General features: G+C 34.8%; 3 protein-coding genes across 3 annotated transcripts in view; all 3 read right to left on the reverse strand.

Moving 5' to 3' along the window:
- Positions 1-683: 683 nt before the first annotated feature.
- Positions 684-4500, reverse strand: LOC128672162 (uncharacterized). The gene is made up of 5 exons (XM_053749110.1): positions 4403-4500; positions 3714-4210; positions 1843-1939; positions 1347-1421; positions 684-1096 (listed from the first exon to the last, which is right to left on the reverse strand). The coding sequence occupies exons 1-5, from the start codon at positions 4412-4414 to the stop codon at positions 725-727; spliced, it is 1053 nt and encodes a 350-aa protein (XP_053605085.1). The 5' UTR covers positions 4415-4500; the 3' UTR covers positions 684-724.
- A 4323-nt stretch (positions 4501-8823) lies between these two features.
- LOC128671653 (larval/pupal cuticle protein H1C) lies at positions 8824-10417 on the reverse strand. The gene is made up of 2 exons (XM_053748322.1): positions 10315-10417; positions 8824-9455 (listed from the first exon to the last, which is right to left on the reverse strand). Exons 1-2 carry the CDS (start codon positions 10324-10326, stop codon positions 8907-8909), a joined length of 561 nt encoding a protein of 186 aa, XP_053604297.1. The 5' UTR covers positions 10327-10417; the 3' UTR covers positions 8824-8906.
- Positions 10418-14326: 3909 nt separating this feature from the next.
- Positions 14327-18829, reverse strand: part of prom (prominin) — a 40653-nt gene continuing 36150 nt past the window's right edge. The window contains exon 19 of the transcript XR_010369978.1: positions 14327-14431. The gene's annotated coding sequence lies outside the window, so the exon portion shown is untranslated. The remainder of the gene's footprint in view (positions 14432-18829) is intronic.

Genomic DNA, 18829 nt, shown 5'->3' on the forward strand with positions numbered 1-18829 from the left:
TCAAACATATGTTGTGTGGAGTCTTCCCTGAAGAAAAATATAAAACTAACAAACAAACAGAGAAAGTGTTGGTGTTGGTTGCCCTATTCTCATGTAATCGAAGTAAAGCTTGCCTTTGAACTGAGAGGTACGATGACCTTTTTTCTGATTGGCCCGGTTCTTGGATGTTTATCTATACATATATGTATTTATTATAAAATATAGTATTGTTGAGTTAGTATCCCATAACACAACTCTCGAACTTACTTTGGGGATAGCTCAATCTGTGCGATTTATCCTAATATATTTATTTATTTAAATTTATTTATTTATCGATGGTTTTAAGCAAATTTACAAACAAAAAAGTTCGATCGATGCGTTGACTCGAAATTTTGTGACTGTGTTTTGTGGATTTCAATCCGATAACCATTAAATACAGAAGTTTCTTATGACCGATTTTTCGCAAATTAATAGGTACTGGACCTTAAAAAGCCTAACATAATTGTAGGTCACTTTTATTTATTTTTCATACATAGCAAGTAGAAGGGGAATCCAAAAAAATATTTTTTATCATGTTTTCTATTTCAGAGTATGGCCGTGTATTTTTCAATTCTTTCTCTGGAAAATATTGTGGTGTTATTACAACCGTAAAAAGTTACTGACTGCCAATATATACAGCGTAGATAACAAAAACAATGTTGTGAGTGTTTAACAATCAATTTATTTTATTCTCAGCGTTGTTGGTTTACCAGTAATTTCCATAAGCTCCGTGTCCGTAGCCGCCATAACCGTAGGCAGGGGAGGCGTAGCCGCCATAGCCAGACGCGTAGCCACCATAGGCAGGGGAGGCATAACCATACGCGGCGGGGGCGTAGGCACCGAGGGTGGATACAGGAGTAGTCACTTGCTTAGAGACGGCTACGTGGGAGATAGCATGGCCGCCGACATAGTTATTGTAGCCGTGGCCGCCATATGCTCCGTAGCCACCGTAACCACCATACGCGCCAAGACCACCATAACCGCCATACGCTCCGTAGCCACCGTAACCGCCGAGACCGGTGCTGTAAAGAGCTCCAGCGTGAGCCAGGCCGAAGAGGCAGGCAATAGCGAAGGTGAACTGAAATTTAAAAATATATATATTGTTATGGTATTGTTATTAGGGTATCTTTGGAAGTAAGGTTTCCAATGGGTAACCCCATTTACTACCCCTATTCTACCCCGGTTAGAGGTAGAAATAGACAATGAAAAAGTTTTGTTTTTGTCCTAAAAAGAGGCATTATTATAAGCTTAATCTTAGGCCTATGAAGATGTGTAGTTGTAATTTTTTGAAAATAATATATAACTTAAATTGAAATGAGACTACATACCTTAGCAAACATGTTGTGAGCTTGTTGATTTATCTTCAAAAGGTGATGAGTGAGTATGATTGTTGAATACATTGTCTTGTGTTTTTATATATAAAATGTAGGAAATAAACATTTGAACCAAGGCTCAATTAGATTTTGGAAAGCGAACCGTGACGAATTTTAATTAACGGAGTTAATGATACACTTAATTCAATAAGCGCAAAATTTCGGTATTATCATGTTGTACAAGGTGGCTAAACATTTTACCACGGCTCAACTTCTTTTTTGTTTACAATGTTTAATAACTACTTTATCTTCTTTTCTAGTCCAACAACTTCAAAAGCCTACAATTGGTCTCGTTTCATTTTAACCATAGTCCTTATCACACTTACAAATAAGGCACTACTCCAGATGTACTTCTTTATTAGCCTTTTTGAAATTTTCTTTTATTTTTGAATTAAAGTTGTTTTTTCTATTTTCGAATAATCCATGTTTTGAAGTAAAATTATGTTTTCACGCTAATTCTGGATATAATGGCAGCACTACATCTGGAATCATTGTTTAGAATCGGAGCAGCTTGGCTTTGATAAAAGAACGGACAGACGGACATGATCCTGTAAGAATTCCGTTTTTTCATTTTCGTACCAGATTCCTGAAAACTTATTACCATGGTGAATAGAAAAAGCTTTCAATATTACGTAATGTACACCAGACAAGTGGTTTACAAGGTACATTTTTTGACACGGTAGGGTAATATGACTTAATCTGGCAGACTACAATAGTATAGTGTAGATAATAGGAGTAACTCAATAGTTATTATCATAAATTTAAAAAAAAATCTGTGGGATGCGAACCGGTTGTATTATGATTATTGTGTAAATGTGGCTGAATATCAATTGGTAATTAACACTCACAATGTTTCATTCAATCATAATAAAACACAAAACCTAAAAGGAATTTCTGCATTTTTTCTCAACAGCGGTCGTCCCCTGTTCCTAATTTGTAGCTTATGGGGCGATTCTATTTAAATTCGAGTATGGTATGCATGTAGTTGTAGTATGCATGTAGTAGAAGCGGTGGTGGTGTAATGGTTAAGACGCCCGCCTGTGGATCGGAAGGTCTCACGTTCGAATCTTATTCGTGCCACATGAGTTGGTATAACAATCTGACTCATGTATAGTATATGTTATAGTTATATAGTACAATATAATATAGTTTTCATCGAACACCACTTGCTTCCGGTGAAGTAAAACATCGTGAGGAAACCTGCACACTGTTTGATTATTAACTTGTGTGTGAAACGGAGAAGGCGATGGCAAACCACTCCATTACTAATGCCAAGAGAGTTGTTATGTGTGTTTAAATCCGCGTAATGACCTCGACCCTTAGCCATGAGGAATACGACTATGAAGAAGAATGCATGTAGGTAAAGACCCGCGTTCAAACATAGGCTACTTATTTACCAAAATCAACCACTTATCGACTATCATTGAGGTTAAAAATACACGCGGGCGAAGCCGCGGGAAAAGCTAGTATAGGTACTATATGACTTACTAAACGAAAACACATTAATGATGTTAACAGTCTACCAAAGTGTAAGTTTCCTCACGACGTTTTTCGTCGCGCTAATAACTTCAGCTGGATCGCAATCGAATCGCGATTATTCAGGCAATTGTGATATGGTTTCGGTTTACTAATTCCTATACGAAACTTGTTGTTTTAATAATGGAAAAGTCGGTGTTATGATCTAAGAAACTGTTAAACTATTTTCGCTATATAAAAAAGGTATAAAAATGACGACAAGATTGAAGTTCAACTTCGATCTCGCTGTAGTTAGTAGTGCGATTTGAGGCTTGACTTCTGTTTTAGTAAAATGGTGCTTTTAGATAAATTAATGTATTTCTTATTAATTAGCCAATTACTTATGTTTTATGTAAAAATACACATTTATCAGCAGTACCAAGGTTATCTTAATTCCATGTATATTAAATAAGGTATCAGTTGTTATGTATGAAACTTTTTAGATATTCAACCTTTAAATGCAAGGTAATTGTGCTCATTAACAACAATTTAAATGAATCACTAGATTTAACAAGTGAGAAGTTGCTTTATGCAAGTAGACAACTTGCTAATTAATCTGGCCCAATTCGTCTGTCGGTGAGTGAAATATATAGCTATAGTTCACGAATAACACATTTGTAAATACACTTATTTGAAGATAGAGGTTAATAAAAAGTAAGTATGATAGAAGTTACTATACCCACAATAATAATAAAAAATGAAGAATAAATAAATTGTTTATTTCAAAAGCGATAATAATTTACAGATGGCATAAAATAGAAGTCAAAAAAAAGGGAAAAGAAACTAATTTTGCGGTATTACTTTCACCAGCCGTTGTTGTATGCTCCATAACCGTAACTGCCATAAGAGAGGGCTGGAGCGTACGAGTAGGATGATACTGGGGCAATGGTCTTGACGATAGGGGCAGATCGAAGAGAAACGGAAGTAAGAGCGGGAGCGGCTGCGTAGGTTGCGATGGGGGCTACAGTTTTGACGATTGGAGCGGCGAGTGGTGCGGCGAGTGGTGCGGCGAGTGGTGCGGCGAGTGGAGCGGCGAGTGGAGCGGCGAGTGGAGCGGCGAGTGGAGCGGCGAGTGGAGCGGCGAGTGGAGCGGCGAGTGGAGCGGCGATGGTTCTAACCACGGGTGTGGCGGCGTAGGTAGAATACGCTGGGGCGAGGCCGCTATAACCAATGCTGCTGTAGCCGAGGCCGCTGTAGCCTAAGCCGCTGAGTCCACTTCCGTAGGCTAAGCCGCTGTAGCCCAACCCTGCGCCGCCTAGGTAGCCAGCGCGGGTGAGGCCGAGGAAGCAAAGAGCGGCGACAACCTGTAGATAATAACATTCAATAATAACATTCTAAAACATTATTTAATTAATCATTCGCTCTCCTCCAATACATAGGTACACGGATATTGCGTAGATAAACTTTAAAACCTCAAATAAAATATTTAAAATTTCTGATGATAATTACATTCGTTTGCGTTTGAAATATTTCTAAGACTTGCACTATGTTCTTACCTTAGCAAACATTTTGGCTTGTGTCTTCGGTTCCTACTTAGTAGAATGATGATCCTAGCAAAAAATTTAGTTTATATATACATGCGTATATCGGAAACCGGCCTCATCATTGTCAAGGCTCCAAATTTTTGGATCGAATTGCAAGTTTACCAAGTTACACAAGCCCTACTTAAAAATGTAAATTTAGTTTTAATAACGTGCGAAATAAAAAACGAAGGTGAATATGTATAATAGCCGCAAGGTGACTATATATTTATATAAATATAAAAAATGTTCAAAAGAGAAGAGTTGTGTAAAAAAGTACCTACCCGTTTCAGAGAAACAGCAAAAAATTTTGTCGGAACTATGTTACCCGAAAATATTAGTCTCGGTGCTCGACGTCATAGCATCCAAATACTTTTACTTACTATTGTAACAGATAATAAGGATCAGTGTGCAAGATAAATTTTCATTTTTTAATATTCAAAAACAGATTTTTGGCTGATGACAAGAGCCATATCTACTTATTCCAGGTTTATTCAACCCACTCGTGTTTCTTTGTGAATAAGTTATCAAAGAATTCCCCATTTGTAAATTGTGCAAATTATCGTTTATATTACTTACAATATGGATAGTTTGTTTGCCAGGATTTTCATATTTTTTTATACTACTGAGCTATCTTGAAGCTAACAGGCCCCACGCGATCGGAAGTGTTCACCGCAGCCTATGGACAATGACAACAAATCTATAACACATTGTACCTCTTTCTGCCCCCACGGGATAGACAGATGCATGACATTATGTATGTAGTTAAGTTTAAATTCAAGTTGAAAACTACGAGAAATATTTATGTATTCCTCTTTCAATTGCTTAGGTGCTTGGCTTACTTGTGTCAATTTACCATACGTAAAGTTGATCAAGTTTGCATCATATTAACATTCTATGGAGTAGGTACTTACCTAACAAAATTACGTGCTCCTTATCAAGAGATGTCAGAAAATTGAAACCAGTCATCACACGCTGATGGAAGTCATCAATCATTTTAATATTTAGACCAGCAGAGGTCACTTGGCTTTGGCTATAATGAAATTGCAAGTTCGTTGACCTATGTTTTTATGCACCCAGGCTGCTAATATAAATTAGTGTGATTATAGAGATAAATCTTTTCATCAGACCTATTACATGGACCTAGATGGCTTTTATGATATCGGCATTTTACGCCCCTTAGTAGTTCACGATTCTTCATCATCTTACTACGAATATACTAATTAAGTACTTTTTATAAATACTCAAAATATTTGAGGTTTTTCGTGAGTTTTGGGGCGTTATTGGCATTTAATAGTGAGTTACAGTTCTCTTGAAATATGTAGGTATATCAGTTAGTGTAAAGCACTTTACTATTTGCTTAATTTAAAATCAAAATTATTTAAATTTGACAAAATCAATTTTATTTAACCACGCTTATTCAGACCGTTGTCTAACCTAGCGTAAATAATGAAGTAAAAGTAACATATACCTATACCTAAAATTATTTTAAAAAAGACAAATAATTCAAATATTATATTTAAATTTTACTTACGTAATTTAGTATTACTATTATTTTCGATATGTTACATTTTCTTCAATGAACTCTTCCTTAACGAAATAACGTCTAAGAAAAGTTAACTCGAAAACAAATCACTCCGTTTAAGAGGTTTATTAGAAGACGACATTCATTTGCCAGAAGCTATCATTAATCTCAAAGTCTAAGGCACCATCGAACTAATGCCAACATAAATCGTGCCGATCAGTGATTTAGCAGTAGAATTCATACGTTCGCTCCCAATGAATTATAGGAATAGGTCCCTAAATAGGATAAGTCCTCTTCTTATCTTTGTTGCTTTATGTTAATTGTTACAAGAAATTCCATTATTCTACAATTTATTTATTCTAATCACCTATTTTTGTTTTTTATATTTCCCGAGTTCCCATATGGACAGGACGAACAAAGTTCAAAAACTTGATTAAAACTTGATTAAGTATGTATTGGTTAAGAACAACATGTTTATTAAAATCCATAACTGTATTTAATTAAAATTCATTATTAAGTAATTACCTAAAGGATCTCGCAGTCCTTGTAACCTGCTAATTAGATTCAAATGAACCATTTATAGTCACTTTTGAAATCTAACGATCGTATGTCATATCTTTCGGCAGACGTTTAGAAATTGTGCTCTACTTGCTAACTTCAGCCTTGGCAGGCTGGCCGCTTATTAAAAGCTATTAAAATTCGGTTTCATAAAATAAAAAAATCTTTACAAAATTTGGTAAATGTGCATTTTTTGTTGCGTGTAAATTTTGTTTTCTTTATAGATTCACTTTTTGGCACCAACTTGCTATGTTTATTTGGTGTAATCGTTCTCGTTTTATACATATTATATTATTTTTGTATTTTGTGCAATAAAAATGTTAAATAAATAAAAACGTGTGTACTAACTGTTGCCAGCGTCCTCGTAGTAACTTGTAGCCCTCGTCAAAACTGTAATGTCATTTTTCATTCTTCCTTCTACCTATCCATCTTCAACAAAAAAACAAGCTCTATTATTTTAAGATTTTAATTTTTGAATTTGATTAGAGAAATTAGAATATTATTAAATTTCTGATAGATATACCTACCTATATATATGGCAGCTAGCTTCACATATTCCAGGAGATGGAGGGAGAGATCTAAATAAACCCGTATTACCCACACGATGTTTTTAATACGCCCTTTTCTGCATTCTGACTATACACACGTGTATGCAAAACAATTCATGATGATCGATTGAATAGTCATGGCATGAAAGTGAAAACCAATTAACAAATCGCTATTGCATAAGCTTTGATGACCCAAACCATGGTCTATCATTATTGTTTTGCTATTGAAATTATATAAAATCTATGAGTCACGAGGTCGATATTCAGTTTACTTGATATTTGGTATACAGGTATCTTATACATCTATATTTTATCCTGAAAAAAATGTGAGAGATAGATGAGTAAATAGGGTTATTATTATTAACACGATAGACACTTCCCCAAATTCAGATGAGCGAAAGACATTTGTCGGAAAAGATATTTATAAGAGAAAATAGAATCGCGCGCGTACTTGCGCTAAGGCATATAAATAAATTGCTTTTTGGGTACCTAACTGTCCATTCGTGCAAAAATCTTTTCGCTCAAGTGTTAGTAACTTTAAATTGTAAATTAAAATAGCTTTCCTCAGTGAATGTAGCTATATATACATCTATTTATATACATTTTATTTTCAGATCAGAACAATAAATACTTTCTGTCTTCTAAACAAATGCACTGGTTTAATCGATTGAGGAGATTGTTTAGGGCTTTTATCTAAAATAAATGTTTACTTATTTACTTTCGAACTCCACCCAAACGAAGTTGCGGGCACAGCTAGTAATCTATAAAGGCAAAAATAACCAACTGTTTCAATAAATGTCTATTTTTAGAGCGGAAGTGTAGATTACAATCTTATTAATACGTAATACCTGGTTAACTGTGGATCTTAATTGTGGTTTAATTTTTAATTAAGGGTGAGTTGCATCAGTTGACTTTAACCTGCGCCCCACCGACGCCGCTTATATTATGTAATATTACTTCTAACATGCGTTGTGCAAGTTAAAGTTAACGTCAAAGTTGACTGGTGCAATTTACTATACAGCACTTGCTGTTTAACTGAGGTTACGTCTTTTAGTCGGATGTTTCATGACATTGACCCAGAAAATAAGAAATGATAAATAGCACTGATTATTTTAGCAAGTATGTATGTAAAACCGTAGTTTAAGTTTCCTGTCTAGTGGCAATTGGGAGAAGTTGTACTGATCTCATAGGAACCAGCGTCAAAATTTATCTAAGAACTATCAGCATTTCCAAAACATTTCTTTATTATCACTAGTTCTGTTGGGACTAACGTTGATTTGTTTCTACGCCCTCAATTTATTGTGCCATAGAGGTTTGCTTCTGTGGGAATTTCGGGACGAAGAGCTATGGCTACTTAATATATAAGTCTTTAGCTATGGAGTGTCTTCCTCCAAGGTACTAACTAATATTTAAATTACATTTATTCACAAATTAAACCATGCAATATTTGCAGTTATACAATTTTGAAAATTTGCCTGAAACTTCGACTTGGGTTAGGAGCTTACGTATGAGTACTTATTTTAATGTGATAGAAAAGTCAATATACTTATAATTAGGTATTTTAATGTCAATGACCTGAACTGATTGTAGATGTAATGAGAAAAAAAATTCAATTATAAGAATGTACGTCATATTAGAACAAATGTCTACATTATTACTTAATATTGAAAATGATTAAACCTGGTCGTAGTTTACTTTTTAATACACGTAATGATTATAATCAATTTCCTTCATTCGGGATTCCATTGTCTTAATAAAATACGGGGTTTTGTTAAGATTTATTCGTTTTACATTGTAAAAAAATAAATATAAAAATTTTGTACAACAACTAGAGTTACAGTCGTGGTGATCACCAGCCGTAGTTGGCAGCGAGGCCGCTGTAGGAGACGTGGGAGACAGCGGGAGCGGCGGAGTAGGTCAGTGCGGACTTGAGGACGGGAGCCGCCGCGTAGGTTGCAACAGGAGCATGGGCTGTGTACGCTGCGACAGGGGCGTGTGCATAGGTCGCAAGAGGAGCGGGCGCGGCGTAGCTTGAGTACGCTAGAGGAGCGTGGGCGATGGGAGCGGCGTACGCGGCGACTGGAGCTACGGCTTTAGCGTAAAGCGGAGCGGCGTGCGCCGTCTGGGTCGAGTAGGATGATACAGATGACACAGCGGGGGCGACGGCCTTCACGACTGGGGCAGAGTAGGTCACTGGAGCGGAGTAGGCCAAGGACGGCGCCGCGTACGCGGACAGGGCTGGCGCAGCGTAGCTTTTGAGGAGTGGAGCGGAGTACGCGAGCGGCGCGGCGGGCGCAGCGTAAGCGGCTGGGGCAGCGTATGTCAGCGGAGCGGCGTATGATGCGCCGAGAAGGCCGCCGGCGCGGGCGCTCGCCACCGCGCAGAGGAGTACTATGAACTGAGAAAAAAGGAAAATAAGTATACCTGCGTATTTTAAAATTTATTGTAACAACTTTAGTCTAATAGTTGACTGGTAGAGAATGTATATGGGGTGTGATCATTTGTACATATTTTTTGTAATTCTGTGCAATAAAGTTGAGAGTATATGTATTAATTTAAAAACTTTATTTTTGCTTCTCTTATAAATTATGTGATAATAATATATAAATAACCATTTTATATTCGAATGATAAGCAAAATAAATTTAATTTGTTTGTTTGGTTTTAAGTTTAATATATAATAGATTCAATACAATTGACCAAGTTTGTGGATCCTTAGTCCCTACATAGAAAGGAAAAAATAAATAAAACTTTGTACGATCTTGTAATTTTTTTTACTTATTTAAAACTTACAAACTGTGTATGTTCGGGTAGAATCTTGTAATGCCATTTTAAAGCAGATATCTTCAAACGATGGAGGAGAAATTTTGTACACACATTTAGTTTGAAAATTATAGTTAGTTCATATTCGGTCAACAAGAGCACCGTGCGATCTCCTATATTTAATTTCATCGTCATTATTTGCGAATGGTGTTTTGCCCATACAGCACAAACTAGGACTAAAAATCGAGAGGCAAGCCATCAATCCATTTTTGGACAACGTCATTAACGCATTCTTAATGACAGTTTTTTATCGATACAGTAAATTTTATCTGTTTATCACGAATTTAATCAGAACTTAGTTACGGATCCAAAATGTACAAATGGATTTCGGCACGTTTACATATGTACACTTTTCGTATCAAATCTTCCTAAACACATAAAAATATAAAATCCAGTTTCACTTGAAGGTGACATCACATAAAGTTATCACTATACCTTGGCTGCCATTGTGCTATATTCGACTCACTACCGCGAATGATGCTAAATAAGCTCCTTGTCAACTTATATAGTTACTTGTTACCCCCGGCATGTAGCGTACCTTTACAAGTTAGTCTAAGATCCTGTCGCGAATGTCAACCAAAAACGGATTACAGTCGTGTGAGATTGTAGGGAGCTCTAGGTAGCCCAGTGGTGTGTGTGCATTTGCTGTGATAACACACGTTAAGCAACTCGGGGCGTGGCGATGGCTTGGATAGGTCATCGCCATTTGCGGTATGCTATCCCGGAAAAGGAATACGTTTCGGGCGGCATGTTTTTTAGCAGAAAATTTTCTCAACAGTGTGAAAATGTCATTTTTAAAATTAAATTTTTAACCTTAAAAGATGTTCTGAGATGACTGACTTTTTACTAAATCGACAAAATTTTGTTCAAGATTCTTGCCTATATCACAATTACATAATTAGTTTAAATATAAATTTAACATTAATTTTATTAGGTACTTACTTAATATTTAATTAAAATCATTATCACATATACACTTACATAAAGTGAAACTTGTTGATACACGTTCATCTGCAGGGCGTCTTTCGAAAATTATTATTTTATAAATAAATCAAATCACTAAACGACTTTGAATTTGGATTGAAGGTTTTTTTACTTATTTACAACAAAAATTTATTTGAATGAAGGCACTTGTTTGTGTAATGGCGGCTTTTGCATTTTCCGGCTGCACACTGCAACTGCAAGTGCCGTTGCAGTTGGGTTCGGAATATAGTAAATCAACTCAGCATGTAGGCACCTCTCTCTCTCATGTCTGCATGTTCCCGGGTTCATTCGGGGTCGTGACGCCGCGAAGCCCGGGGAACTTAAAATTTAGAAGAATCGGCTGTAATTTTACAATCACCCGTCATTCCTCCTTGGTATACTTTTGTTGCTGCAGGCTTTGTGTCCCACAGTCGTCTGGTACGACATGGATGGTCCTATTCTAGGGCGGAAACACACGCCCCTATGTGCAGGCATCTGTATCCGTTTAATTCAAATGACTCAATTAAAAGTTAAAATTCAAGACATATCCTACTTTGTAGTGGATTGCGCAAACGTTCGATAAACGTCCATAACTGCACACGAGTTATATCCGCGTACTGCGCATGCGCACCATGCCTTATAAAATAACTCGCTATTAGGACATTGAAATAAAAAATAAATGGACATGACATCTGCTGTCTTTGAATACCAAATTGTGTATGTATTTGTCACTGATATTTCTTCTATGATAATATTTAGGACACTTGGAAGATGTGACCCTTCATTCAGTGTTTTACCTGAAATTTTCAACATATAAGATGAGAGTTTCATTTCTATTAGTGAAAACGAGCTTACAATTATTGACAATAAAAAAATCCGTACCACCAATATGATCCATTTAATCATTATAATGATAACATATGATACTATGTAATGACATTGTACCTACTTATAAGACAAAGTCACTTCCCGCTATATGTATTCTTAAATCTTTAAAACTACGCAACGGATTTTGCATTTTGACTCTGTGAATTTGACCGTGTGTTTGTCTATTTTGAAGTCAAAACAGAGCATAAAATAATGGGGGGATAGTTCTTCAACTATCTCCTTTAAGTTTAAAGTGCAATAAGCTATTTTTTGTCGTGGACGGAGTCGCGGGCAACTGATGTAGACAGTCTAAATGGCAAGTCACTAGCTTTATGTATCAAGTTGGACTTGCAACACGTGTGTAGACAGGTCAATCGTGCTGCTAACCTTATCAGACCAGTATATGAATATAGACCACTATTATACAATATAGATGTTACAGAGGAAACACGCCAAATGTTCTACCAATCCATCAATTTGATTTTTGATTTTTATCCAATCTTTACGTCGATTTATAAGGTCGCAACACAGAATACGGAATATCTTTTTATTTGTAGTCGTTGGTTGTAAATTTTTAATTTAATTGATTTATTTTATTGTTGTAAATTATGCATAATCATCAATAAATTTAACAAATAGGTAAATATCGTTGGAGTGTTCTCCATTAATTTGTTGGCTTTAAAATTTGAAATGACCCCAAATGATGGGAATGGTAAAGAAGATGACTGGCTACGTGGGTTTTATGTCCTATCCAAAAGCATTACACTTCTCTACTTAACAATTTGTGACATACTTACTCCACTATACAATTCTATCGAATCGGGTAACAATAGCGACTTGTTTGCGATTCGACAAGCTGTGCGTGTGAGGAAATCTAAAAGATAGATTGAAGCAACTCTTCGGAGAAATTCTAAACTATTCCATTTGAATTAATACATTCATATTAATTTATTTCGCTTTTTCGCGTTTATTTCGTGTTCTTATTATTGTCTCTATCGGATTCTAAACAACGTATCGCGATGAAACCTACAATCTTAGGTTTTAAATCCGGTACAGGTTTCATCGCGATCAGCTAACCATATCAAATTCAATACAGTATTTGCGTGATGCGCGAACAAACATACCTGTTTTTCTGTATAGACAGAAAAACAGTTTTTGTACATTTGCCACAAAGTAAATTCGTCACAAAATAAAGTATGTATGTATGTATGTAATATGCCACACATTCAAAAATAAATATTTTATTTATTAGTCCCGTAAAGCCCTCCAACAAAATAAAATTTTGATAAATTCTCCGTTATATTTAATGTCATTACATATAACGGAGAATTTATCAAAAAGTGCTCAAGTTCAAATTGATTGTGAACAAGTTATTGTAAGGAAATTATTTTCATTAACTCGTTACGTGGATATAATTAATTCCTGTTGCATAATTTCATATGTACAACATTTTATATTTTTTATTACGTTATATTTTATGGAAATGTATCCGTGCAAATGTAAGTATCTCCAATATTTATGTAAATAGCAATAAAATATTTAAGCAATATAGGGGTAGTCCCCGAAGCTAAGATAAAATGGGGATAAATTATATATTTAATGATAAATTGATGCATATTGACTTCTATATCATACAATTTGAATACTTTTAGGATTCCAATTGGAGATATTTTATTACATGTAGCATTTAAAAATCTTTAATTTTCACCATTAGTGCATGTTTGTTTCGCCTCGTTCCTCGCTATCTCGTTTGGTCTAGACTTGATGTACTAAGAACTTAAATTACTTGTCATGAGTTTGGTACTTCACTAACTTACCTTAGTAATTATAGTTAATGGTTGTTGAAATAGCTCAAATAATTGAAAGTTCTTGCTGATGATAAAACGACATTTTGAACTCATAAATTTTGAGCATAAATATATTTTATATATTTCGAATTTATTTTTTATAATTCACACAAAATGAATAAAGATATAAGATATATGTAAAGATAAAATAAAATAATTTAATTCTAATAAAAAAATATTTAATTCTAATGTCTATAATAATATTATCAACACTAACTCATTCATTTATAAATAAACACAGTCAGTCGCGCCTTTACAAAATGCACCTACATTTACCAGGAATAGCTAGTTCCTAGGCCAGTGAAGGAGGCATGAGATACTAAAGGTGTAGGTGAATATGCGACAGAAGCTTTAACAGGATCAGCATGAGCCAGCACGGCTTTATTCAGAACAGGAGTAACAATAGGAGAAGATATTATAGGAGCGATGTGAGTTGTCAGTGCTGGAGTTACAATTTCTGTTTTCTTTAAAATAGCAACAACAGTTTTAGTAACTACAGGAGAATTATAAATTGAATTCGAATTAGCAAAAGACGTATCATGGTAAACTGTATTAGCTGAATGAATCGCTGGAATGGAGTAAATTGATGAAAGGGGTTGTGATATTACAACTTCATCGTTTGATATATGGGAATGCAATTTGTCGACTTTGGAGAAAGTAGTGTCCAAGGTTTTAGAGAAAGATGAGTGTTGAGATCCGTCTGAAGACTTCTGCTCGCTTTCATGGGTCGTCACAATCGATTCGTAGTATGGTCCAGAAGAATATATACCTCCTTTTATAGTTTGAGTAACTACTGGTGATGCCACAGGCGAGTATTCAGTGGGTATGATTCTAGCTTGAGATATCCCTAGACAGCATATTATAAAAGTTGCACCCTGAAAAAAAAAGAATGACAATAAAATAAAAGATGAAGGCGTGAAGATCTAAATACTTGCGAAATTTAAAGTAATTATAACATTGGCTATACATTTTACATGGTTGTTACTGACAGACAAGAAGACAGATATATGACCTTACAAGATTGCAAGGTTATTCATACAGAGGTTTGGGATTTTGGAAAATATAAGTTTACACAAATCAAAATTGTATAGTTTCGAATAACATTCTGTTTATAGTAGATTTTATGTTTATTGAAACTAACCTTTAGAATCATATTTTCAGGTGCCTACTTTTCTCTGTTACGACAAGTATAAAAATGAATAATTTCTCTCCGGGTTACAGAGTTTTTATAGTTCAACTCGTATCAGATCCATAATTTCCAATCAACCCAACCTTGTGAAGCGGCAATACATCTCAGTACTAGCAGGCAAACCTGTTTTTGACCTTGACCACCGTGTCACCGTTGTCTTAATAACACAAAAAAAGTTCAAGAGGCTAACGAGATATAATCAATACTTTCATTGAAAACATTTAGCATAATTCTTTAATTTATTTAATACCTTATTCTGCTTATACGATTTCATAAGGTTTACAGTTTCAGCCTTATTCTAAATCTATAAACACATCAATATATCTTCCATTATCCTCTAATCATGAACCGTTGCTACCTTATTCATTTCTGAATACAGCATATTTGTTACCGCATTGAGCTCTGCTCAGCCAATTACTGTTGTAATCACATCATTATCATCCGATTCCAATGGTGCAACGTTCGTTTGTGATTTTTTATGTTGGCAAATTAATAACAATTGAAATGTTTTATTCATGTGTGCCTTGTAAACGTTTATGTTTGTTTATGGCCATGTAATAGATAGTATTGCTACCTACTCCCCGTGGCTTACGTTCTTGTTTACACTCCAAACTGGTTCTTCGTCGACAATCTGTCTGATTAAAAATATTACTTTCGTTGTGCAAGCCTTGAAGTGGCTTCTATGAAGCTGTTTTAAAACATTAGCATCGGTTAGCATTCTTATTTAAATTTACGCGTGGGTGTGGCCTAAATCTAGAGCGTAAGAGATTCATTTGTTTACATTGTGTATGTATCTACATGACCTTACAAAGACGGCACCACGAGTCTTTTGAGACATTGCAGGTTTTACAATTGTATGTTGATTTTTGTATTATCATCATTGTATCGTTTCTGGACGTTGGAGTCTGTGCTTGTCTTGGTTATGGTTTTAAATCATTAAATTTCTGTGATTTTGATGGAATCAGAATATAACTGGTTTTTTAGACGTTATGTAGATTAAATTTATTTTAAGATTTAATACCTACCTACACATATACACTGTATAATTTATTTGTTCAATTCCATTTCGGCAGTATAGAAATTATGTTAAGTGGGCCAAAACAGAGGCTTTGGAAGCACTTCCGTATCAAGGCCGACTAGCGACCTTCACTGGATTGCTGGTTATTAGTTGAACGAAATAACATTACTCGCCATCTACAGAATTGGTTATTTCAGATTTATTATTTACGCGATATAGATACAAATTGTAGCGCCAGCTGCTACAGATTGTAAAAGTCAATCAAGTACTAGTACAAAGTTTTCAAATTTGTACCTATTATTTGTGATCAAGTGAAGCGATAAACTGGAGATTCACATAGGCAATAGTTTGTCAACCAACTATTCAGCCCCTATAGTTAAACGAGACTATCCATTCTAAACTTTTGCTTTGTCTATAAGGTTTCGAAACGTAGAACTGAACTAGATTTTCGCTTTTACTACTTACTTATAGCAAGAAATATTTTTAATTCTCTTTCTGGTATTCCAGAAAGAGTCCACAATTTAAAGCCATGCACACACAGGGTAGCTAGCTAGTTGCATCGTAAATCCAGAAGCGATATCGTAATTATCGCCCTAACCCTGCGACAAAGCAATGAAAGTTTAATGGCGTCCCGAACATCCATAAAACATAGGATGTAAAGTGGGAAACTCTGTCAAACCACTACGCGCGTCATGTTTTTATAGGCCAAGATTTTCCTTTCAAATGAGCGCCATTTTGAACTGGTCATGATTTTGACGTTTTGGCAGCTCATGCTATAATGGAAATGTTCTAAGTAATTTTAAATTAATTATTTTTATTATATCCTTGCAAGAAATTAATACTAACATAGGTACTTATATTAAACCACTTACCTTTTAAATATGAACGTGTATTTTAATTTTTGTTGGCAATAGTTATGATATAACTATATACACTATATAAAAGTATTATACGTATATTGATATTTTATTAGAGAAGCATAGTAGGTGCTAATAAATATTATGATGAGTACAATATGCTTACGCTTACAGCTTTAGGTATTTTATATGCAAATCAATAATTATCTTATTTGGCGTGCACTAAGTTATTATCAATTTATTATAAGGTAGCCCATTGAAATGTAATCACAAATGCTATTTTCGTGAATTTAAATATTTTATCATTATAGCAACTGACTTTAGTTAATACGAAATTAGTGAGAATAGCTCTATGGATGTCAAAACTAGATGGAGTTGAGTTTACACTTATAGTATTTTCCCAGTTAATTTTCAAAAGTACACCCTTAACATAGTACCCAACTACGAGTATGTTAAGGTGTACTTTTGAAAATTCTTTCCCAATTTCTTTCCAAAATAAATGAACCTTGAGAAGAAGAAAATAATTGCAAAATTCTTAACGCTATAACGCATAAGGTATTCTAATTGTTAAGACTTTTTGCTCGTCCGTTAGCTGAAGGATCGCAGGTTTAAATCGAGGTTCGAATAGTAGTTAGGACTATGAAGGTCTAAGACTTCTACTATCTATTAAGATACAGATTTTGTTAGATAGAATGTGGACGACATCACTGCAGTCTGTTATAATCTCTAGACCTCTTAGGTTACCAATCACAGATCTTGCAGCTTTCATTGTACATTTATCTAGATGTGAGATGGCCTTGAATATGTAATCCAGTTAGGAATTGCGCTTGCGCAAGTATTTCTTCAGTCCTCTCTGGGGATATTGAATAGATCACTTGAGGAGCAGCTTTCTGAATTATGGAGTTGCTTAATTTTTATTAGTCTGATAATAGTTGCGTTCGACGACTCAATTTAGGTTTGGCAATGAAATGGTAATAAAATTTGCAGGATTTAGGGTTCCGTAATGAAAATAAACACTAGTTTGGACGCTCTTTGTCTGTTAGCTTGTGGTGTTTCTGAGAAACTTATATGACTGATAATATCAATATTTCTATGTGTTTAATATTAATATTTTTATGTGTTCTTACCAGTATCTTCGACTGTAAATATTATTGTAATAGAGAGATAAATCTTTTATTGGCCTTATTATAGAATAAGAATGTAACTGTACGTATTGTAATTGTGTATACGCTGCTGTCTTAAATATAATAAAATGAAATAAAAATGTTGAATTTTCTCATTTTTTATCACTATAAAAAAGGAGGAGTCTCTCGCAATTTTTTATATGAATATCATATTACGTAATCATCATACTGATGATGTTATACATAATGTGTCATAAGCACCAGCCTAATATTCACAGCAGGATAATGGCAATGAAATAGTGTCAGGTATCTAAAGAAATCTTTAGTTTGAAATAGGTGAAGTTCACGAAGGTGCTAAGAATAAATATGTGAACACGGTGAATACCCTGCATAAAATAGAATAGTAGTTAACCGCATGTCAAGTTAACATTCATGGGACTTTATGTAATATTAATAGGGGCGAAATTGAAATGATTTTGGGTAGCTTGATGACTGTACATATCTATTACTAATAAATCCGTAAAATATGTCACAGGTGTGGTGTGACCGTAACTTATTTAATGGTAATGCCGAGTACATATGAAATTATTCTAACAGCGCCCGATTCGGGGCACTGTCATAGTTTGTTTGGTTTATAGTATAGTTAATTGCAGCAGCCGACGCCGACCTCGTATGTGGTGTACACGTCCAAAGCTAGAATACTACGGTCGGCAAAAGAAAAATAGAAGTTGATATATAATTGAAGGGAATTTCGTTTAGCGTGTTTCAGTTAAGTTGTTTATAAAAATGTAATAATATATTTTTAAAGCCATTTTGGTTTTGAACCATTAATTTGTTTTTACTTTTTCCCGTAAAATAATATTTTATATAAGTACAGTTTAACTCTATTTACATAACAAAATCATTTGACCCATTCTGGATTAATTTCTTCTTCTTCTTCTTATATAGCCATACTTATATGACAAGCAATCGTAGCCGTACTTATAACATTTGTGTGTTTGTTTGTCAATAACACAAAATCAAGATGGATTTCAATAAAATTTGGTAAGCTGGTGGAATATAACTTGGAATAGCAGATGGGCTAC

This window comes from Plodia interpunctella, chromosome 8, assembly GCF_027563975.2.
Source record: "Plodia interpunctella isolate USDA-ARS_2022_Savannah chromosome 8, ilPloInte3.2, whole genome shotgun sequence".
NCBI lineage: Eukaryota > Metazoa > Arthropoda > Insecta > Lepidoptera > Pyralidae > Plodia > Plodia interpunctella.